We start from the raw sequence: 11738 nt of genomic DNA, 5'->3' as shown, positions 1-11738 counted from the left end.
GGCGCCAAGCATCAGAACAGTCTGGGAGGCACAGCAGCCTTATCTGATACACACCAACCTGCCTACACATCCCAGCACCCCTCACTGGGCCTGGAACTACCAGACTGCTAAAATGGTGAGACAAAGAAACAACACCCAAATGAAAGAAAAGGGGGAATCATCAGAAAAGGAACTACATGAAATGAAAGTAAGCAAATTGTCAGATAAAGAACTCAAAGCGACAATGGCGGGCGAGCTTGAGAGTTGCAAGGCCCTCAGCGGGCTGCTGAGCATCCTGGCCCAGAAAACTTTCCATGGGCACCCCGGCATTGCGAGGACCTGCTTCGGAGCCAGCTCTATCCGGAGGTGCCACCCGAGGAGTTCCGGCCCTTTCTGGCGAAGATGACGGGGATTCTTAAGTCTATTGCATCTGCAGACATGGATTTCAACCAGCTTGAAACATTCTTGACTGCTCAAACCAAAAAGCAAGGAGGGATCACATCTGATCAAGCTGCTGTCATTTCTAAATTCTGGAAGAGTCATAAGGCAAAGAGTCGAGAGAGCCTGATGAACCAGAGCCGCTGGGACAGTGGGCTTCGGGGCTTGAGCTGGAGAGTTGATGGCAAATCACAGTCAAGGCACTCAGCTCAGATACACACCCCTGTTGCCATAATGGAGCTGGAAATAGGGAAAAGTGGACAGGAATCTGAATTTCTGTGCTTGGAATTTGATGAGGCCAAGGTCAACCAAGTTCTGAAGATGCTCTCAGAGGTAGAAGAAAGTATCAGCACACTGATGCAGCCAGCCTAGTGAAGGTGAAGTTGTTGAAGCAAAGGTGTTTATGATCCCTCCCCACTGACCTGTTTTTTTGTTTTTTGTTTTTAAATACTATTCACCCATTAGTATTAAATCCTCAAATTAAAAAAAAAAAATATTCGAGCATATGATTCCTATTCTCTGAAACAGATCTTTAATGTTAATAACTTGAATTTGCCTCAAGTTGCTCTGTCATTTGGTTTCAAGGTGCCTCCTTTTGTCGATCTGAACGTGAACAGCAATGAAGGCAAGCTGAAAAAGAGAGGAGGAGGAGGTGGATTCGGCTTCCAGAAGCCCAAGAAAGTCGAGAAGTCCAAAATCTTCAAGCACATTAGCAAGAAGTCTTCGGACAGCAGGCAGTTCTCGCACTGACAGCTGTCCGCCGTCCAGGGCTGAGTGCGGAGAGGATTGGCTCTCCGTGCTCTGACAACGGAATTGTTGGCTGTAGGGTCGGGACTGGCCGAGCGAGTGTAAATGGACGTGGGTTGCAAGTGCTGAGCACTGATACTTCCTTCAAGTCTCATTTGTTTCAGGTTGAAAACGAGATCAATTTTTCTTCTTTCCCAAGGACAAAGCAAAGGGATCTTTTGGTCTCTGTTGTGATTATAGAATATTTTAAGGTTAAGTTTTTTTTTCCTCTCTCATTTGTCATTTTTGTACCTTTTCTTCTGGTGTCTGAAGATTTTTGCGGCATGGATTGCTATAGCAGCCTGCTGAAAAGGACAGGTGGCCCAGGACACTGGACAGAGGTGGCGTGGTGGTGACTGCTGGATGCTGTCTTGGTTTATTTTTGTTCATTTTTGTTGTTTTTTGGACCTTAATGGTAGTTCTTGACGCCTCCTGAAAATGCCGCCATGTAAAGGGCAGGGGGCTTTTGGAAATACGTGAGAAGCACCTTCACCAAAAGGCAGCATTGATTTTTTCACATGTACCAGATTTTAAAACAGCCTTTTTCCATTTTATTGTTTTAAGAGCAAGAAATAAGAGTTGTGATTTGAGTAAATGCCCCTAGCAGTTGTGCTTGGGGAAGAGAGGAGAGATTTCTGAGCCTCATTTACACCAAGGCAGGTGTAACAGTCTGCTGTCCTCTGTGTGGTGACCAAAGACTTAAAAAAAAAATGGGTGTGTAGCGTGGTGGTGACATGCCTCCTACAAACTTGCTTAGGTGGTTTGGGTTTTAGTGAGCCCTTCCAAGTCTGCAATGCTTAGGCAGAGCGTCCTTGTGAGAAAAATGCTGCCTCTTCCAGATCCGTGAAACATGTTGTGGGAGCTCGTGATCTGTTTTGTTTTATTTCCAGGGTGTTTCATAACTACAAATGGTTAGGACATGTAGCAGTTTAAAACCAAAGTTGCTGGCGTTGTTTTGCCGTTGTGCCCGTTAATGTTTGTAGACTTTGTTAAATACGAGTACACTGAGAACATGAGGTGGGGAGAGAACAGTCTGACGCGGAGACTCCCAGGAGAGGAAGGAGTGACGTTCTGCAGCCAGCTCGCTCGGTCCCGTCGCTGGAGCGCCCCTGTCTGGGTCAGACCTGGACTGTCAAGTCCTGGATTTAACAACTTGATCTTGTAACCTGTTTTTCTTTGTTTCAGAAATAATCACGTTTCAAAAAATATACAAAAGCAAAGGGATGAATATTTAATCACTGAACAGAAGTAAAGACTGCCTATTTTGGTATATAACCTTCCAGTGTTTTATATACACACTTTTAATTTTTTTATCAAAAGTGAGATCCTCTGCCCACTCTTTGTGACCAGCTTATTTCATACCGTTATTTTCTCGTGTCATTAAATAATCACATCAGAAAAAAAAAAAAAAGAACTCAAAGCAATGATTTTAAGGGTGTTCAAACAATTTGGTAAAAATTACAAGCAACTTAATGGGAGTTATAAAGACCTCAGAGGGAACTACATCAGCATAAAAAAAACAGATAGAAGCTATGAATAAAATCAAGTTGAAATAAAGAATGACATAGCTGATATGAAAAATACCTTAGAAGGATTCAATAGTAGATTAGAAGAAGCTGAAGACCAAATCAGCTACTTAGAAGACAAGGTAGAAAAAAACACCCAAATAGAGCACAAAGGGCATGTTTCTCTCTCTCTCTCTCTCTCTCTCTCTCTCTCTCTCTCTCTCTCTCTCTCTCTCTCTCTTCCTCTCCCTCCCTCCCACTCTATCTGAACAAAAAATGGAAAAATGTCCTTGGGTGAGGATAAAAAAAAAACAAAAAAAACTCTCAGCAAAGTGAGAATAGAAAGATCATAAATCAACATAATAAAGCCCATTTATGACAAACCTATAGCCAACATCATACTCGATGGGCAAAAACTAAAAGCATTTTCCTTAAAAAAAGAAACAAGACAGGGATGCCCACTTTCACCACTCTTATTTAACATTGTACTGGAAGTCTTGGCCACAGCAATCAAACTAGAAGAAAAAATAAAAGGGATCCAAATTGGAAAAGAAGAAGTGAAATTATCATTATTCGCAGATGACATGATATTGTACATAGAAAAACCTAAACACTCCGTCAAAAAGCTACTAGATTTAATAAATGAATTCTGCATAGTAGCCAGATACAAAATCAACATCCAGAAATCACTGGCATTTTTATATACTAACAATGAATACACAGAAAGAGAAACTAAAAAACAATCCCATTTACCATTGCAACAAAAATATTAAGATACCTAGGAATAAACTAACCAAAGAAGTAAAGGACCTGTTCACAGAAAACTACAGGACATTGAAAAAAAGAAATAGAGAAAGATATAAAAAAGTAGAAGCATATACCTTGTTCATGAATTGGAGGAATTAACATCATTAAAATGTACATATTACCTGAAGCAATCTATAGATTCAATGTAATCCCTATTAAAATGCCAGTGACATATTTTACAGAACTAGAACAAATAATTCTAAACTTAAAATAGATAAAAGACTTAAATGTGACTCGTGAACATATTAAAGTCCTAGAAGTAAATGTAGGCAGCAAAATCTCAGACATCATGCAGCAGAATTTTCACTGATACAATGCTTAGAGCAAGAGAAATAAAGGAAAAAATAACAAATGGAACTACATCAAACTAAAAAGCTTCTGCACAGCAAAAGAAACAAGAATCAAAATGGGAAGGGAATCCACTGTATGGGAGAGCATAATTGCCAATGATACATCAAATAAGAAGTTAATTTCCAAAATATATAGAGTACTCATACAAGTCAACAAAAGGAAGACAAATAATTCAATTTAAAAAAAAAATGGGCAGAGGACCTAAAGAGACACCTCTCCAAATAGGACATACAAATAGCCAAGAGACATATGAAAAAAATGCTCAACATCATTAATCATCAGAGAGATGCAAATCAAAGTAACTATGAGGTATCATCTCACACCTGTCAGAATGGCTGCCATCAACAAATCATCAAAAAATAAGTGCTAGCAAGGATGTGGAGCAAAGAGGACTCTAATACACTTTTGGTGGGAATGCAGACTGGTGCAGCCACTATGGAAAACAATATGATGTTTCCTCATAAAATTTAAAATGGAACTGCCATTTGACCCAGTGATCCCACTTCTAGGAATATATCCTAAGAAGCCTGAAACACCCATCAGAAAGAATATATGCACCCCTATGTTCATAGCAGCACTATTTACAATTGCTAAGATCTGGAAACAGCCCAAGTGTCATCAACAAATGAGTGGATAAAAAAGCTGTGGTACATATACACAATGGAACACTATGTAGCTGTAAGAAAGAAAGGTATTTTATCCTTTGAGAGGACATGGAGGGACCTAGAGAGCATTATGCTAAGAGAAATAAACCAGTCAGAAAAAGACAAGTATCACATGGTCTCACTTATTTGTGGAATATAATGAACAAAATAAGTTGATGAACAAAATAGACCCAGAGACATAGAAGTATGTTTCAGACTTATAAACCTTAGAGGAGGGAGGCCAGGGGGAGGGAAGAGATAAATCACAGAACTTATATGCATATATGCATAACCAATGGGCATAGACAACAATGCTGGAGGGAGGGGGCAGGATTGGGGGGAAAGTATCAATGGGGGGGAAAGGAGAAACATCTGAACAAAAATAAATTAATTTAAATAAATTTAAAAAATATGAATTCTAGGGATTTTAGTTGATTATAAATTTCATGTGAACACCTTTAAGTATCTAACCCTATCTTACACTGTATTAAGGAGCACTTTATTCATTTGACCCAAAAAGAATAATTCGTTATTCTCTGTTTTGTAAGACTTTTCAGAAATCTTGTGTGCAGTTTTGAGAGTCAATGTTAATTGGAAGACTATTAAAATAGTAAACATATTTAGGAAAATAAAGTCTGAAAGATTAAGAATCTGAGAAACATATCATGAAAAATAAATCATTGAAAGGTGTAGGATTATTCAACCTAAAGAAGCAAAGACTCCTGGGTTTGACAGCTAGTTTCAAATAGTTGAAGGGCTATTATTAGAAAAAAAATATAAGCTTACAGATTTCAAATAATTCAGCGAAATATCATTTAAAACACATTATCTTGTGAATCTTACCTCAGAAAATTATTTCTAAGTAATAAAAAGCCCCGCACATCTTTGAAGCCTAAGACAACAATACTACACAATGAACAAAATGTATTCTTATTTCACAGGCACAGTGTCGGGGGAGGGACAGGGGATGTGGGGTGGGAAAAAAAATGTATTCTTATTTTAAATGTCATGGGCAACAAAGAAGCTTTAATACCCAAGAAGAATGATGCATTGTGCTGATATAACTAGGAGAACTGAAATGTGATTCAGGGTGAAAATATATGTCTGAGGTTTTTATTCATCAAAGCTGGGGCTATAACAGTGAGGGTGGGGATCCCAAGGGGCATGAGGATAGTGTGGGACTTCTCACCCTAAAGCAACAGAAAATGACAAAGCAAAGGCGTGTGCAGAGTCCAAACCCTTTAAAGAAACCTCATTCACCAAAGCCAGGAGTGGACTCGGAAGAATTATGCAATGGAAACACAACACCAACGGGTATCAGAAATGAGGTGTGGAGCCAAGAATCTGGCCAGGGAGATAAAAACAGGGTCTGGGTAACAGCTGAGAATTGTGTTCCCTTGATACTCATTTAGATGAAGTTTTCTGAATATAAGTTTGGAAGTTCATAGCATGAAAAATAAAAAATAAATATGGAAGAAAGAATTTGTGTTATAAACTGTTCTTCTCAAAGACTTTTGTATGAGATTATAACCTTCCTTTGTGTGTGGGGTGGTATTTATATATTCTTTCTTTTATGAAAAATGGTAATTGCAATAATTTTGTTTTGTTTTGTTTAATACTCTCACTGGCAATAGGAAGTACTAACAAACCTGGGCCAACCTCTTCAATTGTTTTCCTTTTAATTTCACCAGTCTGTGAAATTTTAAAATCTGGAAACGCCTGGCTCAGAACATCCATTTGTGTTTGCAATATGATTTTGTGAGGTAGTCAGGGTAATAAATTTGGACTAAAATAAGGTTTGAATAGAGTCCATTCATCTGGCAAATGCAGTCAATAACAGTGCAAACTATTTTCTTCACACCACATCATTTTATTAATGTTCATATATTCAAAAATTTTAAAATAACATTAAAATAATATAAAGACTACATAGGGTTCATTTTTGTTTTGTTTTACTGTGTTTATTAACTGCTTTGATAAATGCTAGGTAACTAGCTTTATTGTTCTTGAGTAGCACATACTCATTCATAAAATGCAATAAGGAAAAAGAAAAAAACAAGTTAATAGTTTTCAATATTTAAATTTAGCAGACTTCAAATATTAAACATCATTACCCAGAAATATTTCTAAATGCATATAAGAACTTCCTAATATTTCAACCTCAAGTAAAATATGTCTATGGAATAAAATTATAGATGAATTATGTGACTATGACTGAGTCCTGCTGGGTACTTATTTCAACCAGTAAATCAATTCTTTTGAGGATTAAAATAAATCATAAATATGGGTTCTCTGCATATTTACACTTGTAAAATTTAAGAGGCAATGTGTTAGCCATTAGGTCATAGACAAGCATTATTTTTCTGATCCTGTTTCCAAATCTCATTATAAGGAAAAAAACGATACAATGTATGATAACTGTGAGTTATTTTTATCATTGAAAATTATATCAATTGTCACAATACTAAAATGAAATTAAATATAATTTAATTTAAAATATCCCTAAACAAATGATTCAAATACATATCAAATCTTGTAGTGTTTTATATTATCTTCAATTTTCACTGTGTAAATATGCTATAAAACAGAGTGCCAGTTGATAAAATACTAGCTAATATATTGTCTACTCTCATGTCTAACCACTAATATTTTATAGATGCACTTATCAAAAAATGAAGAAATTAAACATAACATATGATGATTCATATATAGCATAAAAAAACCATCTCTGCAAGAGCTCAACTAGAAGCCCCCAAATAATGTGTCCTTTTCTTACACTAACATGTTCCAAGTTAAAAAAGCAGTACATTAACTGTAAATCTTAATTTATGAACTGTCTTTGGGAATGAAATAAATTCTGGGTGACTAAGCTGTTTTAGAAATAACTTTGAATTCATTATTTTAAGTAATATTGAAGAAAATCTTCACACCCTCACCACCATGCTTTCAGCCTGATAAGGCAAGTGTCACCCAATAAGAGCGAGTGTATCATACAACATTTACATTAAATCATTCCATATTTCACCTGATTTTTCTCCCAATCCACTGCCAAAATCCGAGGGAGACATGGAACCTCGTCTCTGCAAAATGTTCCCCAGCCAGCAGCTGCAGGGTAGTTACAGATGCTCAGTGACTCCCAGGGCATGACCCGTGTTAGGCAGCACAGAGCTTGGGTTAACACAGAGGTCCCTTAGGGTCATTCTGCTGAAGAGATCTATGATAATATTTTGCTAGAATTCTTTTCCATGGAGTTTGAAAACCTTAATGTTTTCTCTCAGATTTCTGAAAATTCTCAGGAGTTTATCTTCCCAAATCTGACTCGGAGCTTCTGTTCCCAATGTTCGCTCCGTTCAAGGTAGCCTCTGCATCTCGTGCATGCTGTTTCTGTTCTACCTGTTACCCACCTGGGTGTGGAAACCAACACTCTCCCTCAGTTTCTACAAAGTTCACGTAATCATTTATTTTTGTATCTAGCAAATCCTACTAATGATTTGAGATATCAGAAGTATTCATATCACGGAAACACAAACACTTTAATATTTAATACCAGGAGGTCTTTGTTCTCAAAAACCTCCCCCTTCCTTATTCTTCTCCCTGTCTCCTTTCTCCTTATTTTATTACCAATTCCCAGTGTCTGAACATCTATAACCCGGGTTCCAGCCTCCCACCATGCTATTTTACCCTCCATTCTATCCTGCTCTGTTCTTCCTGCCTTCTTTTCTCATTAAGAGATTAAAATAGAAATAGCTGGCTTTTTAATGTAGTTTCAAATTCCTCTTAACAATACTACCTATGACAGTGACTAGAAAAGCAATATCATAGTAATTTATTTAGGATTCAAAGGTTTTTCCCAAGTTAAAGGCTCTCATCTAAAACTCAAAGCTACTTGGAATAATAAAATCTTAAGTCGGTATGATTCAAATATGCCCTGCTGAATGAACATGACAGGGAATAGATTCTCTGGAGATTCTTCAGGCAGGCAGCTCCTTCCAGAGAATAAATACACATATCTCAGGGAGTTGGAGGCATAAGCCAAGTCACAGCATGCAGGCAGAAATCAGACTTTATGAGAACTGGATGTGCTTGGTATATATGTTCATCTGAGTCAAATATTCTTCCCTTTCCCCTTATATGCTCAACTACTCAGTTATAGGGCAAATCCATTATTAAGATTGTCCTTTAAGAATACAATGAGTTCTCCAGCAATTTATTCAGATATATAATTCTCTTTTTTACTATTTCACCATTAACTACCCCAGAATCAAGTAAATTGATTTCCGCGTTCAGTCATGAAGGAAAACCAGCATCCAGAATTAACCAGCTGTCATAAACAACCAGAAAAGTGGAATAAATACAAAAAATAAAAATCTATTTTCAAATATTGGACTACAGATAGTATGAAGTTGTGATGCAAGAAATAGAACAAATGAGGTAAACCTTATAACTGCCCATACTATCTACCTTGAAGCAATTTCCAGACAGCAACATAGATCAAAGTGACCAAAAAAGAGTCTAGAGAAAGAGCTCAGATTTCAGAGGCAAAGGAAGCTAGAATTTCCAGGGAAGAGTACCTGAAAGGGAAAAGCTATGCACAGAAAAAGTCTTAGAAATTCATATTGAAGTCTCCTTAAGTCTTTGGCTGAATAACAATCTGTACATTTATAAAGGGAAATCCCATAAGACTAAACTAAGAAAAAGTTCTAGGGAAAAAAACAAACAAAACAAAAACAATAGTTACAGAAAGCTATAAGATGAAAAGTTCCAAGAGCTCAAATATAGCCTAGAATCATTTGAGTTCCCAACAGCCAGACTAACAGGCCCCAGCAAATATAAAGTATATTTATTAGAAGCTACATAAAGGCCATACATTAAAATTGGGGCTAAAGTATAGATGATTCTATACTCACCCTAAAGAAACTTTAAAACAAGCCTCAGAATGATGGCACTGATATGAGTCAAATGTACTGTCCGCCAGAACAAAATGAAGCACTCACAGGAAAACAAAATCTAGGCATTCAGTAACATAAAATTTAAAATGTCTATAGATCTAAAAGCTTTCATCATAAGAAAAAAATACTTTGTAATTATGTATGGTAATAGATGTTAACTAGATTTGTGGTGATAATCGTTTCACAATATATACAAATATTCAATCGTGTTGTACACCTGAAACTAATGTTATATGTCAATTTGATCTAAATAAATAAAATGTCTGGCATCCAACCAAAACTAGGTAGACATATGAACAGGCAGAAAAAATGTGAACAATAACTAGAAGAAATATTAATCAATAGAAACACAGACATGATAGATACTGTAAAATTAACAAATAAGAATGTTTAAACAGTTGATTTAAGTATGCCATATATGCTAAAGATATGAGACAAATGAAAATAACGAGAGAAATAGAAAGCATTTAAAAAAAAACGAATAGTAGCCCTGGTCTGGTGGTGGCTCAGTTGGTTGAAGTGTTGTCCCATACAACAAAAGGTTGTGGATTTGATTCCTGGTCAGGGTACATACCTAGGTTGTGGGTTTGATCCCTATTTGGGTGCATATAGGAGGCAACCTATTAATGTTTCTCTCTCATCTCTCTCTCTCTCTCTCTCTCTCTCTCTCTCTCTCTCTCTCTCACCAACAAATATATCCTCAGGTGAAGATAAAAACAAAAAGCAAATAGTACAACAAGGGATATCAAATTAAAATTTAAACTTCATAGGATAAGAATAACAACTTAGACAACACAAGAGTAAAAATCACTGAACTTGAAGACAGTAATAGTACTTTCCAAAATGAAGTGTAGAAAGATAAAAAATAAGAAAGAACTGAAAAAAAAAAAGCAACCTCAAACAACAAGTGTTGGCGAGGGTGTGGAGAAAAGGGGACTCTAGTACACTGTTGGTGGGAATGCAGACTGGTGCAGCCACTATGGAAAACAATATGGTGTCACCTCAAAAAATTAAAAATTGAACTCCCATTTGACCCAGTGATCCCACTTCTAGGAATATACCCTAAGAAGCCTGAAACACCAATCAGAAAGAATATATGTACCCCCATCTTTGTAGCAGCACTATTTACAATCGCTAAGATCTGGAAACAGCCCAAGTGCCCATCAGTAGACGAATGGATTAAAAAGCTGTGGTACATATACACAATGGAGTACTACGCAGCGGTAAGAAAGAAAGATCTCTTGTCCTTTGAGACTACATGGAGGGACCTGGAAAGTATCATCCTGAGTGAAACAAGCCAAGCAGAGAAAGACAAATTTCATATGATCTCACTGATTTCTGGAATATAATGAACATAACAGTTTGAGGACAATCCCCTAAGGAGTGGGGAGCTGAGAGAGGGATGAACAACAGAATTTATATGCATATAGGCATGAACAGTGGACATGGACAACAATCGGGGGAAGGGGCGGGGAGGGAAGGGGGAGGGGGGAACCACTGGGGGAAAAAAGGAGAATCATTTGTAACAAAAATTATTCAATAAAAAAAAAAAAAAAAAAAAAAAAAAAAAAAAAAAAAAAGCAACCAAAGTTTCAGTGTCATGAGGGAAATTATCAAAAAATTTAACACATGAGCAACTGAATCTCACAAAAGAGAGAAAGGAGAGCAGAAAATGAAATGATGATGATTGTGAGGAGGAGGAGGGCAGGAGAAAGAAGAAGAAAAATAATTTTTTCCAAATTTGATGAAAATTATAAACTCACTGATTAAATATGCTCAATAAATCACAAGTTGAATAAACATAAAGAAAATCACCTGAAGACTCATTATAATCTAATTGCTAAAAATTAGTGATATGGAGAAAAATTTTTAAGAAGCCCAGTTTAAGAATAACAGCAGATTTGTATCAGACACTGTACAAGAAAAAAGACAATCAAATGGAAATCTTTAAAGAGATTAAGGTGGGAGGGAATTACTCAATATATAATCCTATATCCAGCAAAACATCTTTCAAAAATGAGGACAAACAGAAAACTAAAACAGACCTGTTTCTCCTTACGCAAAAGGAGAATGACACTAATAAAAACATAGCTACGAAAGAGACAAATAATGCTGAAGGTGGTACATATTTGGGCAAATATAGAAATGTGTAGATTTTGTTCATTATTAATCTCTTTAAAACATGCAACACACCTTCATTGTTGCCACATAGCCACAACTATGTACTTTACACACTTTCACATGTGTGTATGTGTAGCTCATGCTTATTCTGCTTGGTC

The 11738-nt window shown here is 36.6% G+C and overlaps 1 protein-coding gene across 1 annotated transcript; it reads left to right on the top strand.

The window, feature by feature from the left end:
- Nucleotides 1-223: 223 nt before the first annotated feature.
- On the top strand, nucleotides 224-836 carry LOC118643476 (COMM domain-containing protein 1-like). Its single transcript, XM_036281584.1, is given in 2 exon segments — nucleotides 224-308; nucleotides 311-836. Coding segments are annotated over 2 exon segments (564 nt in total). The 3' UTR covers nucleotides 790-836.
- The last annotated feature ends 10902 nt before the right edge of the window (nucleotides 837-11738 follow it).

This window comes from Molossus molossus, unplaced genomic scaffold (assembly GCF_014108415.1).
Source record: "Molossus molossus isolate mMolMol1 unplaced genomic scaffold, mMolMol1.p scaffold_m16_p_1, whole genome shotgun sequence".
Lineage (NCBI taxonomy): Eukaryota > Metazoa > Chordata > Mammalia > Chiroptera > Molossidae > Molossus > Molossus molossus.
This window is presented reverse-complemented; position numbering and strand designations above follow the sequence as displayed.